Source organism: Fistularia commersonii, chromosome 32, assembly GCF_037954325.1.
Source record: "Fistularia commersonii isolate RoL2024-O1a breed Wild chromosome 32, RoL_Fcom_v1.0, whole genome shotgun sequence".
NCBI classification, from domain to species: domain Eukaryota; kingdom Metazoa; phylum Chordata; class Actinopteri; order Syngnathiformes; family Fistulariidae; genus Fistularia; species Fistularia commersonii.
In genome coordinates this window covers 7,890,379-7,911,196 of record NC_141315.1, presented here as the reverse complement: position 1 = coordinate 7,911,196, position 20,818 = coordinate 7,890,379, and the positions used below count along the sequence as shown (strand labels likewise).

The following is a 20,818-nucleotide window of genomic DNA, read 5'->3' as shown; positions in this document are numbered from 1 at the left end:
AGCAAGCCAGGCCGGAAGGAACAGCCAGTGACAGACCTCAAACTCATTGCGCCATTTTGTCCCAACCCGTGGTCGCCGAACATTTTTGACAGAACAGCACAGATTTTTACTTTTTTTTTTTTTTTTTTAAATCTACACAAATCAGATCGGCACAGAACCTCTGAATAACATACTCCACTGTGATATATCACAAACATAAATTTGGAGCAACAAACTTCTGGCTTCCTGCACTGCCCCAAATCCCCACTACCCCCACCCTCTTTGCGGCACAGCGGGTCAGTCCTTTGTCCTCCAGTTATGGATTATTAAAATGAAGGGGTGAAGGTGGTGGTGGGGGGTTTGGTTGTCCATTTCACTCCAATTGATGAAGAGCAAACGGCAGGGGGTCTCCAGAAAAAAACAGCGTATGTAGGTCTGGAGGAGGGGGGTTATAAAGTCACCGCGGACTTGCGGGGTAAATGTATTTTTGTGCGTGTTTGCAGTGCTCAGACAACAACGGGTCCCGGGCATGATATGGAAACCTCGTCCCTGAATCAAAGTCCACGGCCATTCTTTCATCCCTGGACGTTGCCGTCGCTTCATCAGAACAATTAGAATCAAAGGGATCTGACGTTTTTCGGGAATTAGTCTTGTCCCAGACTGGCAGACTGGAATGATGGTGACCATGTGCATTCATTAGGCTTCCCTGCTCTTTTGTGTGTGTGTGTGTGTGTGTGTGTGTGTGTAGGGGTGATTACACACTCTTCTTTTATTTACAGCGGTGACATCACCACTTGCGATGGAGTCAGTGGAAAAATAAAAAAGAAAAAAAGCACCTTGGCACAAAGGAGTCCAAAAAACTTAACGGCGGTGGATTTCATTCATTCATTCATTTGTTCATCCGTTCATTCTCCATTTTAATTTTATCCTTCTCTCAGGGCTGCTGGAACAAATCACAGCTGTGATTGGGTGAGAGGCAAAGTTCACCCTGGACCGGTTGCTAGGCGATCACAGGGCCACATATAGAGACATGCAACTATTCACCCTCTCATTCCTGAGTCATAAAGAGGCACTCGAGAATAACAGATGCACGAACATTCACCCTCTCGTTCATCTCATTTATGTAGAGACAACACCGTTCATTCTCTCGTTCACACGGCGTGTAAACATACAACCATTCACATTCCAGGGGCGGCCATGAAACCGAACATTTCTGGTTCGCGGATCCTCCGAGTGTGTCGGAGTTTTGTTGAGCAAGAAACTGAACCCCTAAGTGCCCTCCTGGCGCCGCTAGATGGCTGCCAACTGCTCATGGTTCATCCATGATGGGTTGAATGTAAACCGGAATTTCCCACCAGGGATAAATGAAATATAATAAAATAAAACAAAAAAAAAATCACACATCATATGGAGAAATACAACCATTCACATATTTGTTAACACTTGGTATAGACATAGAACCATTCACCCTCTCAATCACACATCTTGGCATCGTCCTGCATGTTTGCGGACTGCAGGAAAAACCCCACGCGGACGCGTGGAGAACACGTGGGCTCCACACAGGAAGGCCCTCCTGCTGGAATCGAACCCGGGACGCAAGATAGACGCACGTAGTTCCCTCACCCTCGGCCAGGGAGCTCCGTCTACGACCCCCGGCTCAGAGATCAAATCGTCTGTCTGCCTTCTCGTAAGTTCGATCTGCGAACGACAATGAAAAGGCAAGAAGAAAAGTTTCTCGGCCTCTCTGCCGGAGCGCAGAGCGCCGTGGCGACGGCGCCCCCGTGTTACTCTTCCCCCCCCCAAAATCCTCTCCTGAGGAGAGGCACAAAAAGTCATCTTGCCCCTGCCGCCGGGGATTAGCGGTGGAGGGGGGACGGGCAGCGCAGCGTCTCAGAGCTATCTACGCAATAACACTTCAAAGGAGCATCCCGGGTTTTATTTATTTTCCTTAAAAACACGGCGCCGGCCGCTGATACGGCGCACCTTTATAATGCGTTTGTCAGCGGAGCGCTCTGGGTAACAGGCCGCATTTTGTGTTTTTCACCTTCAGCCCATCAAAGCTAAAGGAGGCGGTATGAAGTAGCGGCGTGGCATCGGAACGGCGCCTCCGGCGTGGGGTGGGGTGGGGGGGGGCGCGCCACGCTCGACAATGCACAGGGACGGCAAAATGTTGAAATGGTTTTGAACCCAGGGGAACGGAGACGGTGTTTACGGTGAGGACGGATCTCTGGCCGGGGATGTTTTTCAAAACAAATCAAAAAAAAAAAAAATGGCGAAAGGCTAAAGTAAAGAATCCCTGGATGAAAGAGAACACTGATGGATGGCTGAAACAAAGGGAAATACAGGATCGCCCATTTCCTTGCCCTCCCTCCCCCATCTTATTTGACTCGGATCAAAACCAGACCCTGGATCTGTTTTTGGATCTGAGAGCGGGGGGGGGTTGAGGAGGAGGTGACGCAAACAAAAAACAGACACACACACACACACACACACAAACACATAGACAGACTATACTAAACAAACAACACAGGAGTGTGTGTGTGTAGCTAGCGGACGCAGAGGAAATGCACATAGAGAAAGACACACATACACACAGACTGAATTTTAAAACCTCAGTGTGCGGTGAGGCACACGTGCAGCTTTGTATCTCGCACCCAGATCGCCGCGGCGATAGGCGGCCGATCCGGCGCCAGCGCAGGCCGGCACAGGCGGGGCACGCCATGAAGAAAATGCTAATGTTAGCTTAAGTTGCTAACGGCTCGCGTCCTACCCATCTCAGCACCGCGATAAAATACTGCGATAAAATACTGCGATAAAAAAGTACAGTAAGTACAGTTGGCTTATGAGTTGAACTGATTCTGTGACTGAGCTCAAATTTGCTAATATATCAAATTTCCCCATTAAAATGAAGCAAAACGCTATTAACCCGTTCAAACCTGCGGTCTGGTTATGTGTTTTTAGTCTAAGAAATTGACTTTTTGAAATACCAAATAACGACGAAAAAACAATAAAACATAATAAAAGAGAATGTAAAGAAACTGGTTTTATTAAATGCATTTATCATGAAGATCGGTGAAGTTGCCGGCGGCAGTGGAGGGGGGATGAGGAGTTTTTCATTTTGTGCTCTATCGCTTAACGTAACTTACTGGCTACACACTTAATGCTACAATGTGTTGCTAAATGTAATTTGCACACTTTGCTATACTTTATTGCTAAACATAAGCTAGCTCAGCGCTAATACCGATCCTCTTTTTTTAAAGCGATCAAACAGTGGCTTTGAGTGACTTCCAATGCCTCATCCATTGTTGTTCCCGCCGTCTGCTGCGCCGAATCCCCGTAAATTCTCACATACGATGCAAAAACTTCCCGGACGAGTCAACAACACGCACGCCTCATTTTTTTCCATGATTTTCGCCGGGCTACCCAGCGATGCGTCCGACTGCAGGTCGGTGTCAAACGCTCATCCCGCTCGCTCCCGACTCAGATCTCGTATCACAAAGCAAAAAAAAAATCCACTGAGCTACAACTGGTATCCCAGAAAAGTCCAAAGTTGAATCACTCCAACGTCAACGTTCCGCTTTTCATAACCTTTCAGTTCGGCTCACCAACGGTAACTATTCTTCCATGTAAACAAAGCAAACTGTCCGTCCTTTTCAAAAAATTATAAATAAACGGCGGCGCATATTCAAGGGTGGGGAGAGGACCGAATTCCGCAGCTCATTCTTTCGGAAGATTTATGAAAAGATTTATTTCCCTCGTCTGGAACGCCCTGCAATTTGGGCATTTTTATTATCATTATTACTGTGTTATTTTATTTATATGGAACACTTTATTACATTGTTATTATTAGGTCATAAACCCGATTAAGCTCACTTCATGGTGCATAAGGAAGTAATAATAAATATAAGAAATTCGGCCCCGAATCTGAGATGTGTGTCTCGGGACGTGACAGACGCCGCTTTTAGGGCGACACGGAACGCAAAAGACGAAGCGGACGGAGCACCTGTGAGTCGGAGACCTCCGATGGTTTCTCCGTCAGGCTGCTGCTCTCCACGGGGATCAGGTCGTTGTACTTGGTGCTCACGTCCTCGTCGGAGTAGTGGAGGCTTCCCGGACTGGGTCGGGGCGGCGACCTGGAGAATCGGGGGTGGGGGAGGGAGGGAGGGAATACATCATTCCAACATTTGAATATCACCTCCATGAAATCCTGAAAAGAAACAAAATCTGAAAATCGTCATTCCAGAGCGTCGGATTTCGACATCTACCGGGAGCCGACGGAATACCTGACAGGGACGCCAACATATCTGCGGTGTCACAAATCCCCGCTCCTTCGGTTCGGAGCCCGAAGGAGAGAAAGTATGCGTTTGTTGGATTTAATATACAGAAAAAAAAAAAACAATCTTGTGGTATGTAAAGCCTTGAGGCTTTCTCCACACTCAAACTGGGTGGAGGGCGGGGGGGGGGGGCGGCGAAACACTAACAAAAAATAATAGAAGAAAATAGCAGAAACAAATAACAGCTGTCATATAGATGCTTTTTTTTTCCCTTTTTTTCTGTGTTCAGTAATATTTTGGGGTTGCAGTTGGACGTGCTCCCCCCCCCCCCATGCCAGCGGGCGTCCGGTGTTTGTATTTCGTGTAATAACCGGATTGCACACTCCGAAACTAAACTCTGCCTGGAGCGGCAGCCACTGGCCCGACTCAGCGTTTTCCAACAATACCCGAGGCCACGCGGGACGCGACTCCCCGCGTGAACGACCGTGACGCGGCAAAAAAGGGGGCCTGGCAACATCTTTGCCTGAAGCTTAGTGCCTTCCCTGTTAGACGGGAACATTAACCAAGTCCCTTCAAAGTCCATAAATAATCAATGCAAAATGAATCTGAAAAAAAAAAAAAACAGAATAAAAGAATGAATAAATAGATTAAAAAATAAACAAATGATAGATAGATAGATAGATAGATAGATAGATAGATAGATAGATAGATAGAGGTTCCCATTGGAATGATTGATTATCTTTTAGTTATTTATTTATAAATCATTTATTTGTCATTGTTTTACATCATTTATTGATCAATTTCTAATCAATTAACTTTTTTTTTTTACATGTTTTTTTTACACCCATCCAGGCTTCATCCTTATCAATGTTGCCACATTGGTACGATAAAGGTCAGCGACAAACAGGAAGACTTTTACATTACTGCTAATAATCCTGACATAAGAGTGTGTGTGTGTGTCTGTGTGTGTCTGTGCGTGTGTGTGTGTGTGTTTGCGTGGGTGCACAGCTAGATAAGCATCATGGGACACTCATGGGACCGTTCGCCTACAGCCGATCTTTCCTGGAATGACTCCCCTCCCCCGCGCCGTCTTTTCCAAGGTCAGTAAATGTAAGTGGTTCCTCGGAGGCTCCCGGAGTCTCCAGTCCTGCTGAACAAACGCCCGTCTGTTTCCGCCGATCGGTCGGTTTTGGCTACGACGGCCGGGACAGACCGAGCCCTGTTGACTTTTCCAGGCACTGCTTTTGGCCCGCCGCTCACGCCCCGACCGCCACGCCCGTGGAAAAAAAAAATTGCATTAGCGCGGGTATTTTCCAAATAAATACACATTGAAAGCATTTCAGAAATGATGTGGGTAAACTCCAGCTGCTCACGCCGCGGTGGCATATTGAGTTTGGCGCGGACAAAATGGAAAACTCCGCGGGGAAATCACAAAGCTGGAGGTAATTAAATTAAACCCGATGAATTATATTAAACCAGATTAGGCTTAATTCACTTCGATTGAGCGGAGGCATGAAACATTAAAAAGCCACTCGTATACAATGCGCTATGGTTTGGCTAATTGCTAGCTCCTTTGGGTTTGTGCGCTTTTAGTGCCGATTTCATTAAGCATGTCGGGGCTGTGTAGACTCACTTTATACAACTTTAAAACATGCAAGCGTGAATCTCCATGAAGAGGAAGACAAATAGACTGCAAACAACATGATATTGCGTCAAAATATGATTATCGTAAGTGCTAATTACAACCGGGTTACGATCATCTTGTGTCGATTGTGATGTCAGAGATGAGCAGAGAGTACTGCACAGCAGAGTACTATAGGTACTGAAGAGGTACTGCAGGCACAGTCAGAGTACCACTTGGCAGAGTACTATACGGCAGAGTACTATAGGTACAGAAGGGGTACTTCTGGTACAGGCAGAGTACTGTATGGCAGGGTATTATGGGTACAGAAGGGGTACTGCTGGTCCAGACAGTGTACTGCAGGAACAGGCAGAGTACTGCACAGCAGAGTGCTATAGGTACAGAAGGGGTACTACAGGTACAGGCGGACTACTGCAGGAACAGGCAGAGTACTGCTCAGCAGGGTGCTATAGATAAAGAAGGGGTACAGCAGGGAGAGGCAGGGGTACTGCAGGTACAGATGGGGTACTGCAGGTACAGGTGAAGTACTACAGGTACTGGCGGACTGCTGCAGGTACAGACGGGGTACTGTAGGCAAAGGAAGCTTCAGCAGGTACAGTTATTGTACTACAGGTACATGTGGAGTACCGCAGGTACAGGTGTAGTATTGCAGGTACATGTGGAGTACTGCAGGTTTAGGTGTAGTAATGCAGATACCTGTGGAGTACTGCAGGTACAGGTGTAGTACCCTCAGCTGACTGCAGCAAGAAACATCACAAAAAAATCTTGACCCACCATTGGGGCCAAATTGGGTTCACTTGTGGTTCGGTAACTTATGACGAGGTAGCCTTAACTAGCAGGTAGCATGCCTGTATACAGGCTGCTACGCCTGCACAGACCGGCAGGGAGGCGCATATCCAATAGTAGGCGTTTTAAAGGGAATATAAAGAATTCACCATGAGGTTGATTTTTCACTGTCACCATTTCAAAAAAAAAAAAAGATACGTGCACAAAAAGAGGAGATGTTCCTCCCCGACATCCTGGGTGTCAGAGACAAAAGGTCGAATAGAAACGGGGACCTTTTTTTGCAAAGGATTCTGGGATGCGTTCGAGTTCTTTCACAATCTCTTTCAAGCGCGGCCGTGAACTCTGTCTTTCTTTCAACGTTTTCATCCTTTCGTGTTGACGTTCATCGCTATCATGCCTGTAGGTTCACCACTCATCCATGCACCCCTTTATAAAACCTATTTTCACGGAGGTAGATGAAGAAAGGGAAAAGTGTCTCCGTCTGGAGCCGAAGCCGGAGGAAAAATAGGAAGGGAAGAACTTACGCTCACAGGTGAGCCTCCAGTTGTATCGACCTCTGTTTTTGTTGACGGCGTCTTGGGGGAAAAACGATTAAATTCAAAAAATTGTGAATAATTATTGTGTTTATATGACTTGTGAATAGTAGTATGTCTCTTTATGATGTGCAATTGAGTGTGTGAATGGTTACGTATATCCATGTTACGTGTTTTTTTTTCTATATGACTTGTGAATAGTTGTATGTCTCTGAATTGTAAACAAAAAAGTGAATTTTTATATGCATCTGCAATCAGTCTATTTGCAACTACACCTAAGCACTCCTGTCACTTTAAAAATCAAATCCTAGAATATTCAACTTAGCATAACTTGTCATTTTTTGGTGTTCTCTGTGACAAATTAGTTATAATTTTTTTGTACTTTTGCACCATGGGTCTTAGAGTAACGCTATCTCAAAGCTCCGTCTGTGTAAACATATGGCAGAATTCACAATAAAGTTGAATTTGATTTTATTCGTCTTTGTGAATGGTTTTATGGATCGATCTGATATGTGAATGAGAGGGTGAGCTGTTAAATGCCTCTATATGAAGTGTGAATGAGGGAGTGAATTTTTGTTTGATATAATGTGTGAATGACAGAGTGAATGGTTGTTTTCTCCATAAGACGTAAGAATGAGAGGGTGAATGGTTGTATGTCTCTATATGACTTGTGATTCATTTTTTTTTTGTCTTCATATGACCTGTGAATCGTTCTGCGTCTCGATATGTGAAAGAATGAGGGAGTGAATGTTTGTTTGTCTCGATATAATGCAGGTGTGTCAAACTCATTTTTGATTACCTCAAAACAAAGTCAAAACATTGTTATGTTTTACTTGAAACTCTGGCACAACAATTTCCTTCGGGATAAATAAAGTTGTTCTTATTCTTATTATTTTCACAGAGGGCCACATCAGTATAACTGTTGCCCTCAAACGGCCACATGTAACAGTATAAATGTAACTAAATGTAACCTAATGTCATGTAACTTTCTTGAAACAGCCTTCCATCTGCATCAACTTTACTCCTCCTGGACATTTAGGGATCATTTGTATTTCTCTGGTTCTACTTGTTGAAAATTGCATTTAAGTGGATACACTGCAATCTAATGGCGGGATGCACGATAAGGATGAATTGAGTTATGAACGCGTTTGACTTATTTATTTAAAGACAATCAGACCCTCTCGCAGGCCACATAAAATGACGTGGCGGGCCTCATTTGGCCCGCGGGCCTTTAGTTTGACACGTGATATAATGTATAAATGAGCCGGGACAGGCTTTTGCCCCCCCAGTGTAGCCCTGACTGCAGGATAAGCGATGTAGATAAAGAATGAATGAATAATAGTGGGCGCAAAATAAGAGGAAGAAGAATAATAGCCCGCTAATTTCAAAACAATATGGATTCAAAGGCGCTGCATAAATTAAATTAGATTAAATTCACCGGCCAAACAAGCCAGGATTAATCCCGATGGCCTGACATGTATTAATGTACATCAGCTTGCGGATACGAGCGGGCTAATGGCATAATTGATAAAGTCATAAATTAAAAAGAAAACACGCTGATGTTCGGTAATTACGTTACGATTCTGTATTTGGGCCGGATTTGAGTATTTTCTGCGGTTGCGTTGTCATTTAAGAGTCATTTTGTCGCTCTTTGCGCTGGATGGGAACAGCCGTCTCTGACTTCGATGCCGTGACATCATTTTTTTTCTTTTCCCGTCACGAAGGCTGAAAACTTAAGATGCGCCTCCTCCCGGGAAGACTCTTCATCCTAACCTTTGCCGATTTGCACTTCTTGTATCTGGCGGTGGCGGCGGTCGCCCTGCGGCACGGCGGGCCGACAAAGCAGTCAAACAAAAGAAGGAAAAAAAAAAGCGACACCGTTGAGAAGCCACGCGGGGATGTTATGATAAACGGGCTGTTTTGAAGAAATGTCGAGGAGGCTCAGCCCACTTTCACCTCCTCCCCTTGACTCCCTCAGTAAGGTGTAAATTATTTATCGGCGCCACGGCTCCGCCGCCGAGGACTCCACTTAATCCTCTCGCAGGACAAAAAAAAAAAAAAAAAAAAAAGAGAATTAAGTCGGCGGTACATCGAGAAAGAAACGAGAACCGGGTGTGGGGGTGGAGGCGGGGGGTGAAATCAAATCTGCCCGCGGTCGCTACTCATTACCGGGCTCTCCTCTCGGCCGGGGTAGCCTTTGGGGACTCATTAACATGTCCGGGGCGTTCAAGAGCTTTGTCACTCAAGAGTGTTTAAAACCGTGCTAATCTACACGGCGTCGCTTCTCTCCTTTCTCGTCAAGGGCCGGAGCGTTCACCGCCGGTTCCACACCGCCGCCGCAATGGGATCTGCGGGCGATTGTCTCATCACGTCACTCGAACGCCGATCGATTTTAAAATTGATCGGGCGGATCCAAACACAGCCGGGCGGACAACATGTTGCATCAGCAAGTCCAACTTCTGATGACCTGCAGAGGTCTTTGCCTGACTTTTAGCGTACCTCTGTTGGGACACTGCTATTACAACATTAAAAAAGAGGTGAAAAAGAGGTTGGCAGGAGATCGGCGGATACGCCAGAGGCTACATTTACACGCTCGGTTTTCACCGAGGGAAAACAAGGTGAGTCCTTTTTGTTCGTCTTATTTCAAGCGTGCCCTTCTGGCATCTTGTTGTCGCCGTCGATGTCACGGTTGTTCTGCGGCGACATGTCGGGATGCGGGGAGGGGGGGTCCGATGGCGAGCCCGCCGGAGAGGTTCGCTTCGGGTCCGGCGGGGAAACAGTGACCCAACCTCGCAATTAGAAGACTGCCGTCATGTGATGCGCGCTCGCCAAAAGGGCTTTCTGTCACCGAAAGATCGGCGAGACGAGCTGATGTAATACCCGAGAGACGACTCCTTCGATTATCCGATATTTTTAGCAACGTTCAGAAGAACAGAAACATCAAATGACGTTATCCGTGCTCAGGCTGATTTGATCAGCAGTCTGGTGCCGGACGATCTGGAAGACGACACCCGTATGAGAAGAGTTTGGCTCAATGCGCCGCAAAACACTTCCTTTTCCGCAACTTTTACTCCGCTTCGCCTCTGAGTTTGATCCATCACGCCTCTTAGCATCTGTTCCACTCTGCTAACTGCTAATAAGCTTGCCGCGTCGAGTCAAGTGAATTGATATGGCTCCAAATCACAACACAGTTGTCCAATAGAGGTCTGGACCGCACGTTACGATACCTCTTTTCCGCTTTTTGGAGCTGGAGCGCATCCTAGTTGTCATTGGTCACGAGGAAGGGTTCACCCCGGACTGGGAGCCACATATAGAGACTTACTCATTCACAAATCTAGATTCTCCGATGAACCTACTTTATATTTTTGGCCTGGATCGTAGGAAAAACCCACGCAGACATGGGGAAAACATGTCAACTCCACACAGAAAGGCACTTTGTCGGAATCGAACCCCTGCCGGGACCTTCTTGCTGCGAGACGCCACCGTTGCTGCCTTTCTTTTTTTAATGATTTTACAGAAACCCTCCATCCGTCCGTGAAAGTATCTTACGACTGCGGCAAGGAAACACGGCGGTTTTCTGCCTCGACCAGTAGAGAAGAGGCAGCGAGAAAGAAGAAGATCGATAGCAGTAGGGCAGGACAGACATAAAGGGGGAATGAGGGTTGGGAGGGACAGGCGCTAACGATTTTATACTAATAACAACAGTAACAGCGCTAACGTTTACGTGCTAATAGCTAACATGATACAATAATAGTGCTTAGCAGGACCTCTGGAATGGGGCTCTCATCTTATCTCACACACTCTGGTCACGTCCGCTCGTCGCGCCGCCACATTTGTCCAGCCCAGGCGACAATGCAAACGTCTCATCCAAATCTGCCATCCACACACACACACACACACTCACACTCACACACACTGCTCACCCAAGTAAGTAAGTTGCCAGAACTGTCAGAGCCGCTCGTTCGCAGTGAATAAAAAGAGAGAAATGGATAGTCGCTGTATTATTGACCGTCACAAAAGAGAAGCGACGACAGATTAAGCCGGCGGCCGCCGGAGGTGAAGAGCAGCGGCTTCCCTCGCCATGACGACTGAATTGAGCTTAGACACCCACTCCCCTCCTAATCTCTGGACAAATGATCTCCGAAAACGCGGTGACATTTGAAGGTTCTGCATTAGAATGAAGAGAGTGAGATTAGGCCTGTGTTTGATTTCTGAACCGACGGGCACGGGTGGTGTGTGTGTGTGTGTGTGTGTGTGCGTGAGGCAGACGGCTTCATCCGGCCTTCGGTATTCCGAGAAGGGAGAGATTCATCTATAATCAGAAGCTCAGGTGCTGAGTGGAAAGTGCAGACGGAAAAATAGGAATCTTCCTGGAAGCCCCTCAAAGGCCGAGAGCTTTATTTCTTTTTTTATCCGTCGTCAGGATGGCGCTCGGACAGAACGATACCCGGTGAGGAAAAAAAAAAAGAGCGAATTCCCAAAACAAGGCATCCCCTTCACAAACGTGTTGACTCATCCTCACGCCGGAGGCTCCTGGCGAAGCATCAGAGTGCACCTGTCCCCCCCCCCCCCGAGGATCACTGACCTGGTGTAGACGCCGTTCTTCCGGCAGAAGGAGTTTTTCACCGACAGACGGCGGTTGTTGAGCTCCAGGGCGGGGAAGCGGCCCTCGTCCAGGCTGACCATGTCTCCGTGGGTCAGCGCGTTGCAGTTGGAGTTGTTGCCTGGACACAAGTAAAGGGATAGCGTCGCTATCTCGGGAGAAAAGCGCACAGAAAAGCAAAAGGCCAAAAGTCTGCAAACTTGACCTTCAGAGCGATTGATGAGCCCGCCGCTCCGCTGTGGAGCGGCCGCGAAGGGCGGCGACAAGTCCGATTGGGCGGGCAACGTCGTAAATCGAGGGCGACAGGCGCCACACGGTGTCTCCCCGCAAGATAAATCCTTTTCGGCGGGGAGTCGCTTGCCATGTTGTAAGCTTAAAAACTTTTCCTGTGGGGCCGAAGCAGGCCCCCTAATTCTGTTGCTACCGAGGCTACCTGAGGTCAACTGGTGGTTATGCAAACAAAAAAAAACGAGTCCGGCGGCGGGGCCAAATTCCTAAAGGGGGATGTGGAGGCTTTTTAGAACGTCTTTGTGTTGGAGTGAGAAGGAACCTCTTGTTTTTCCTCTGTCAGTCAGAAAGATGGGCAGTGACCCGCAGGGACCCCTCCCTTGCCCCCCTTCCATGCCTGGCAGCTAAACAGCCATGGCAGGAGTGCTGATCCGAGTGAAATAACCCGCTGATGTCAGAGCCGTGCTGAATGGACAAGTGCAGCAACCGCCCCCCCCCTCCCTCCGCATCCCTCCTTCTCCGCCTTTTGTTCCCGAACCACTCGGCCAATTGTCTGACTCGGTCCCAATCGCCGAAACTTGTTCCCAGGAAAAAAAAAAGGTACTTTCGAATACAGCTATCGACTCCTACGAGAAAAGGGTAAGTCGTTGGATTCCCGACGGTTGAATGTCCCGTCGAGTCTCGCCCACCTGATTCTGACTTCTTGGCGTACTTCTTGCTTTGCCCTCTGATGATGAGGATGAACACAAGTAGCAGAATGAAGATGAGCCCCACCAGAGCCACCACCACCAGGAACCACCACTCCTCATAGAAGGGGGCCACTTTTTGGGCTAAAAAAGAAAAATCAAAGCGGGGGGGGGGGGTTAAATTTTTATTTGGACTACAAGTGAATTACAGTTGATATAAAATTCCCCGAATGCTCACCGGATATGGAAGGGGACGGGAGGCTGGGCGAGCCGTAGCCGTAATCGTTGACGGCGATGACGCGGAAGTCGTAGCTGACCCCTTGCTTCAATATGTCCATGTTGAACGTGTGCGACGTCACTTCTTTGGGGATGTCCTTGATCAGGATGTCCCACAGCCCCTCGTCTGAAAATCGTGGAAGAAATATGTACCGGAGCTCCATCAACATGTCACGGTGGACAGTTCATAACTCTCATACAAATTGCATTATTACAATCCATCAGAATCATTGCACCGGTGAGATTCACGACGGCCTAACCCTCATCGTAAATAGCCGGGGAACGCTATTTCTCAAACGACCGACACGTTAGCTGGTTCGCTGTCCCGCTGTCGCTGCGGAAAATCGCCCCCGGCGATGGACTCCGGCGAGCACAAGCGGTACGGCGGGCTGTTACGGGCCCCTGGCATATGGCTCAGTTGAAGAGCTTTAATCATCTTCATCGTCTCTTGGGTATTAACCGACGCTAATGTCAATAGCGCTGCGAAAAAAAAAGACCCTCCTGTCAGAAGGGGTGAAACCCATCCTCTGCTCTGAGTCATCCATCACCCCTGTAACCCTGCCAGCGAGTGTCAATCACGGCTGAAACCAGACTCCGATTGTCTCCATGGCGGTACGCCCTCCCCTCTTGATCAATAAGCTATTAAAGCGGTGGTGGCAGAGCCCCCCGCGACGGCAGATGTCGACACTTAACACAGCTTCCCGAGGGCCCACGTGAGGCCGGGAATGCAAAATCCAAGGAGGGAGAGGACGGGGTGTTTTTTTTTTTTCCCTCACGCACCCACCTGAAGGCCTTGCCTCGATTACGTAGCGCGTTATAGGAGCCCGTCCCGGATCCCCGCTGGTCCAGTGGATAGTCAGGGCCGAGCCGTAGCGGGTGATAAAGGGCTCTCCAGGGGGTCCGGGGGCTCCTGTATAGCAACACATGACAACAAGGCATTTTAGTCGGAGGACTGGTCTCCATGGATTATCATGTTTGCGGATGATGCCGTGATCTAAAGTGAGAGTAGGGAGCAGGTGGAGGATCCTCTGGAGGGGATGGATGTATGCTCGTCTGGAGAGGAGAGGAAGGAAGGTGAACACCAGCAAGACAGAATATATGTGTGTGGCTGACAGGGACCTGAGTGGAACAACAAATGAGCCTCATTAGTAGGCTACTACAAGTAGCCTACAAGTAGCCAGCTCACTTGTAGGCTACTTGTAGTAGCCAACAAGTTCCTTACTTCTAGTAGCCTACAATTCCTTACTTGTAGTAGCCAACAAGTTCCTTACTTGCAGTAGCCTACAAGTGAGGTTACAAGAAGGTGGAGGATTTGAAGTACTTCAACAGTCAGGAACAGGTGCAGAGCCCATTGCACCCGAGAAAATGAAAGGAAGTGTGGAGAAGATCTAGGTGAGAGCAAAGATGCTGTCTGGTTTGGACCCGGAGGGGAACAAGGAGTGGCAACAAAGATGAAGATGTTGAGGGTGGAGAGGATCAGGAATGAGTCCAACAGAGGGACAGTTGAATTAAGAAGGTTTGGACATGGACAGAGAAGGGAGGGTGCAGATCTGGGTAGAAGGTTGGAACTGTCAGGTGGGAGGTTTAAAGGACGTGGAGTCAGTCGGTGTGAGAGAAGAGGATGCAGAGGGTTAGATGGAGGCAGATGATTGTCCCCTGAAGGGAGCAGCCAAAAGAAGAAGGTGAAGAAGGGGAAGAGAGTAGCCTACCTTCTCCCGGTCCAGTGGTGATGTTGGCCTCCACCTCTGGCCCGTAGATGAAGGTCTTTGCTCGGATGCGGAAGTTGTAAGTGATGCCGTCGGCCAAGTCTTTGACCTTCAGCCAAAGGGGGCCCGTCCCCTTCACATCCACCATCACTGTCTTACTGACGCCTGGGGGGGAGGGGGAGTGGAGACAGTCGGCACAGGCCACTGAGGACTCTAGACAAACATACCACATTTAGAGCAGGTCTCACACGGGCCGAGCACGAGATTGTGCACAGCCAACCACACAGACACACAACAAACAATGAGGCAGCGGTTAGAAGGACACAGGGTTAAAGTTATTATTTCACAATGTATCGCATGATTATGTGACAGTGGTATACGGTATATGTGGTATATTTAATGCAGGGGATTATTTAGGCAGGTTTAATGGAAAAAGAAAAAAGACAGAAAGAGGGTTCACCATCGACAGGGGTGCAGGGCTCGTAGACCAGCCGGTAGCCTTCAATGATGCCGTTGGGGAAGGTGGGCTCCCCCCAGGAGACGTTCACCGAGGTGGTGGTCAACTCGCTGAAGTGGATGAAGGCCGGAGCGCTGGGAGCTGAAAACCCAGGTAGGTCAGTGGATGTGTGTGTGTGTGTGTGTGTGTTTATTTGGTCATTGACCTTCACAACATTCCTTCTGCAGCCTCGAGTCCTCATACGAGGATGCCGCGTTCCGACTCCTTCACACTTTACACTGCACTCTGCTTAACACTGACCTGCCGCCTCGCTAGATAATGGCTTTAGATAATGACTAGAAACAAAGCAAACAACACCAGTCACCATAGAAACGATGCCGGATGTACACATTTGAGTGCATTATTACTTTATGAAGAGACAGCGCTGATGAACGAACGCACGTTATTATAACCGAGTTTGGCATACATATTGAAGTGTATGCACATATTAGTTTTTTTTTTTTTTTGGTTTGTTTTTTTCTGGTCTTTTAATCAAAATCTACTTGATGTTCAAACACACAGCTTCGTCTTCATAGATATGTAGGCCCCTCTAATCCGAAATTAAAAATTAAAAATTCATGAGAAACAAAAGCTTTGGTCTCAGGGCTCGAAGAGCCGCCTTCCCTCGGAATAAATGCAGGAGGCTGATTCCGGGTGGAAAGCAATTTGTACTTTTAATTGATTTAGAGCGGCCTTGATAGCGGCATCTATCTTGTCGCTAAACGTTCCCTCAACGATACCCTGGCTGTTTCTGCACAACTCGGCGACAGCTTGATGCCGCCGCGCGCCGCATTGCAATGTAGACTGTCGGTTCTGCTACGACGGCTGAATCAAACGGGAAGCGCGTCGAGTCGGATCTGAACCGAGGAGGTTTGTACCTCCGACGCAGAGGCGTTTGACGCCATTGCGCTGTGGAACTCTACGCCGCGAACATTTTCTGACTCGTAAGTACAGGAATAAACAGATAAGTAAACGTAAACAAATAATAAATAAATCATGAAATTAAAATGATTGAATAAACAAATAAATTAAATAAATTAATCAAATACTTAAATCAATACATCTCAAATAAACACTTACATAAAAATAAATAATTGAATTAATAAACAAACAAACAAATAAATAATAAATACAATTAAATAAAATAAAATATATAAATAAAATCAATACAAACTAAAATAAATACTTACATAAAAATAAATAATTGAATTAACAAAAACAAATAAATGAAAAAATAAATAAAATATGTAAAATAAATAAATAAAATACATAAAAACTAAAATAAATACTTACATAACAATGAGTAATTGAATGAATGAATGAATGAATAAATAAATAAATAAAATAAATAAAATAAATGAATAAAATCGATAAAAGCTAAAATATATACTTACATAAAAATGAATAATTGAATGAATAAACGAATCAATAAATAAATAAAATAAATGAATAAAATCGATAAAAGCTAAAATATATACTTACATAAAAATGAATAATTGAATGAATAAACGAATAAATAAATAAATAAATAAAATAAATAAAATAAATGAATTAAATCGATAAAAGCTAAAATAAATGCTTACATGAAAATAAATAATTGAATGAATAAACGAATAAATAAATGTGACCGACACCAGCCTGCTTTGCACAAGTGAGCGCCCTCACTTCCCTGAACCGCCGCGTCCCTCCCGGCTCAAAGACGGCCGATCGTTTAAACAAACCGCCATAATTTGACCCCGGCCGCCCTGATTGGCGCTCAGCGAGTCCCCGGGCCTCATTACAGTTGGCTGAACTCGTGCTCCGAAAACCTCGCCGGCACCCGTTGTCTTTACATTTGTCCAGCGGGAGCAGAGACGCTTCGGTAACACAAAGCCCCCTTTGTCTGCAGACGAGAGGAGCAGCAACCCCACTCCTCCTCCCCGACACCATCTTGTCATTTATTTCGTTCGCTCGGGACAGAGTCGAGCTACGAGGGAAACCCGTGAACCGCGGACGCCTCTCCCTCTTCCTTCACTTAAACCGGCCTTCCAGTCCTCACAGGTGATCGGGGATAAATCCACTTAACCCTCACGAACTCCAGAAACAACAGGACTTTTATTGATGACATGTTTTTTTCTGGGGAAAAAAAATGTTTCTTGTAGCCTTAAGCTATTAGAACAAAAAGTATAATCAAGCCTTCAAGTTTGCAAAGGTCACTGAAACAGTTATTTAAAAAAAATATGAACCAGTCTCCAGGCAACTGCAGATTCCGTTCTGATTATTTTCCCTCGCTTTTCTTGTATTGAGCGCGTCTCATCTTGAGATTTACTATAACATAATGATAATATGGTTCAAATTAAATGTTGTGAAAAAAATAAAATGACCTGGAGGTGACTGGGAGTAAAAAAAAAATCCTAAAAATACTTGACTTTCTACAGCTTTAATGCGCATTGATATATAGTAGGGAACAGCCACAGAAAATAAGTGATCAAATTAATTTGGTCGGCATTTTTGCAAATTATACGTGGTAATTTAGTGCCTCTAAATAATGAGGTGGTGGATGGTTGCATGTCGATGGTGTGAATAAAAAAGTGAATAGAGTTCAATGTCTCCGTATGAATTGTGAATGAGGGAACGGTTGTACGTCGTATGATGTTTGAATGAGAGGATGAATGGTTATTTATCTTTATATCGATATATGAAATGCGAGAGAGTAAATTTGGTTGTACGTTGCTATAAGATGTATGTCTCTATATGTGATTGAATGGCAAACCCTATGGGGAACCCTTATCGTGAACAAATGAGGGATGAATGGATGAATGGATGTAACGTCTTACGGCCGTGTTTTATTTCAAACGCCGTTGTGTTTTTAGTTGATGGCGTTCTGACTGTCCTGTGGCGCAGGGAGGGCATTGCTCTCTTGTTCTTTTCGCTATTTCTCGCTTCAAAAGAAAAAAAAAAAGGAGCCACGAGGGTGGCCAAGTCATTTTCATTTCCTTTCCAAACAAACCAGGGGATCCAGGGAGCGACTTCAGAGCGGCGCCGCTGATTGGAAGCGTTCCCTCGGTGTGCGGCTCCGCTAACTATGTTTGTTATTCTGACAGCGACGATTAGCATCCTTTCCTTCCCTGTTTTTTTCCTCGTGGTCGACTCATCTCGCACCGCGGGACCCTCCGCGGGTTTTACGGTGCGAGCGCATAAATACACCCCGTTGACCAACATGGCCGCCATCCAGTTTCATTAAATAGCTCCAGAACATTCTGGTGTGCGGCCTACCTGCTTGCTGAGTGCGTCCACGGGTCGGCGGGCTGCGGGGTCCGTCCCCGGCGGCGTTGAACGGCGCCACGCTGATCATGTACGTGGTGTAACCCGTCAGGTTCTTCAGCTTCACCCCGCCTTCCGGCATGAACAGGGTCCGGAGGCGCTCCGTCTCGTTTTTGCGCTGGAACTCCCAAAAGTAAACCTGCAACGGAACCGGGGGTTCAGTTACACCATTGGGCGCCGTTTTGAAAGGCCATTGTACTCTCAGGGTGCTAGAATGTGGAGGAGGGTTTGGCGGCATGCAAAGGGAACCCCGACCTTGTAGCCCTGAATGTCTCCGTTCTGAGTGTCCACAGGAGGGGGGTCCCAGGTCACATCCAGCTGGGTGGCAGTTGCAGACTGAATGGCCACATTCTGGGGGGGCGCCGTGGGCACTGCAGAAGGTGCAGATTTTTTAATTATTTTTAAATATATATTAAAAAAGAAATTAAAAAAAAAAAAAAAAATATATATATATATATATATATATATATATATATATATACTGCTCAAAAAATAAAGGGAACACTTGAACAACACAATGTAACTCCAAGTCAATCACACTTCTGTGAAATCATAGTGTCCACTCAGGAAGCAACACAGATTCATTTTGACTTGTTTTAAGGACATTACATCGAAGTTGGATCAGCCTGGAGTTTGTTTTTACACTTAAATTTTGAGTGTGATTCCTAATCCAGACCTCCATGGGTTAATACATTTGATTTCCATTGATCATTTTTGTGTGATTTTGTTGTCAGCACATTCAACTGCGGAAAGAGCAAAGTATTTCAGAAGAATATTTCATTCATTTAGATCTAGGATGTGTTTTTTAACTGTTCCCTTTATTTTTTGAGCAGTGTATATATATATATAATCAAATATATCACATAAAAAAAAAATGTATATACATATATATATATGCTTTGTATACACACACACACACACACACACACACATATATATATATATATATATATATGGATATTTATTGGGGAATATTGGGGTTGATGTGGATGCTTGCTTTCTATGTGATTTTGGGGTTGCTGGGAATTTTGTGTGTGTGGTTTGGGGTGCAAGGGATTCTGTTTTTTTTTTTGTTGACTGGATTTAAGTGTAAACAAAGTTGTATTGCAGGCGGGTGTGGGGCATGGCTGTGGTCAATGACAGCTATTTATTAAACGCTTCTTAAAAGATTATTAAATGGACATTTTACAGACAACCAGGTGTTTTTGTTACTAAAACATTACAAAATATATATATATATATCATCCTTGTACCTACACTTTGTGAGTTACACCCCCAGCTGCACAGAAACGTCTTATTGCACTGCTACTGTTCTATTGCACTGATTATATCTATAAACATATTATAATAATGTTTAAACTCTTCCAATCAGCATATATCCAAATGCACTGCGGACAGCAAAGTAGGAATTTCACTGTAGAGGGAAACACACAATAAATGATGGATTTTCTACACAATGGGTGGATTTCTACACAATAAATGCTTTGAATCTTGAATATATGAAATATATGAAATATATACATATATGCATAAATTATTTTTTATACAAATTTGAATATAAAGATTGCCAAAAAAGGAAAAAAAAACGTTGGAAGCTACAGGGGTGACTCGTCTTGGGAAAATCTAAGCAGAGATTTGACGGAAGCGCACGGACAAACCTGCTTCCCCTACGAAGACCTCCTGCGGCGGGCTGGTCGGCCCCTCGCCCACGGCGTTGTAGACGCTCATTCGGATCTCGTAGCGCTTGTGTTTGCTGAGCTCTGCGTCAAACAAGCAGGCAGTCAAGAAGGTAGGAATTACGACCGAACGAACCTCCGCGACCCTTCCTGCTCAGATCACCCCTTCTTTCTTTTCACTTCAAATTCGGCATACTGCACAGACTTTAAAGTGCTGCATAAAAAATATGAATATCGGAGCCGAGGTGGCGAAGCGTCTCGATGTCCAGCTTTCATCGAGCGATATCTTTTACTGTTTTGTTGTTTTTATTCCTTCCTCGGTTACAGAGAGGCCACCGCTTTCATTTTAAAATGGAAACATTTCTCTTCTTCTTTGTCTTCCACTTTCAACTTTGAAAACTCAATTTCCGTACATTTCGAACGGGCTTTTCAAAACATCAGAGGGCGGCGAGGACGGGACCGACCTGGGAATTTTCGACTGTCGTTTCCTGAATGGTTCTCAGAAAGCAATTGAAATGTCAAGGTTGCCATCGTTTTTACGGCCATGGGGGAGGAACACGAGGAAATGGGACACGTGATTTTTCGGTGTTCGGAGCTTCTTGTCCAAACACGCCTTTGTTTGCAAAGCGA

The 20,818-nt window shown here is 45.9% G+C and overlaps 1 protein-coding gene across 5 annotated transcripts in view; it reads right to left on the bottom strand.

The window, feature by feature from the left end:
* sdk2b (sidekick cell adhesion molecule 2b) overlaps positions 1 to 20,818 on the bottom strand; it is a 306,191-nt gene that overhangs the window by 5,254 nt on the left and 280,119 nt on the right. For 2 of the 5 annotated variants that reach the window (XM_086139457.1, XM_086139458.1), the window contains exons 35-44: positions 20,171 to 20,272; positions 18,768 to 18,883; positions 18,465 to 18,651; positions 15,174 to 15,311; positions 14,717 to 14,926; positions 13,792 to 13,917; positions 12,970 to 13,134; positions 12,735 to 12,875; positions 11,800 to 11,938; positions 3,983 to 4,112 (exon numbers count right to left, since the gene is read on the bottom strand). In XM_086139457.1, the coding sequence (XP_085995583.1) occupies positions 3,983 to 4,112; positions 11,800 to 11,938; positions 12,735 to 12,875; positions 12,970 to 13,134; positions 13,792 to 13,917; positions 14,717 to 14,926; positions 15,174 to 15,311; positions 18,465 to 18,651; positions 18,768 to 18,883; positions 20,171 to 20,272 (1,454 nt within the window). Of the gene's footprint in view, positions 1 to 1,602; positions 1,678 to 3,982; positions 4,113 to 11,799; positions 11,939 to 12,734; positions 12,876 to 12,969; positions 13,135 to 13,791; positions 13,918 to 14,716; positions 14,927 to 15,173; positions 15,312 to 18,464; positions 18,652 to 18,767; positions 18,884 to 20,170; positions 20,273 to 20,818 lie in introns of all 5 variants that reach the window. The other 3 variants (XM_086139455.1, XM_086139456.1, XM_086139459.1) reach the window with 3 other exon arrangements.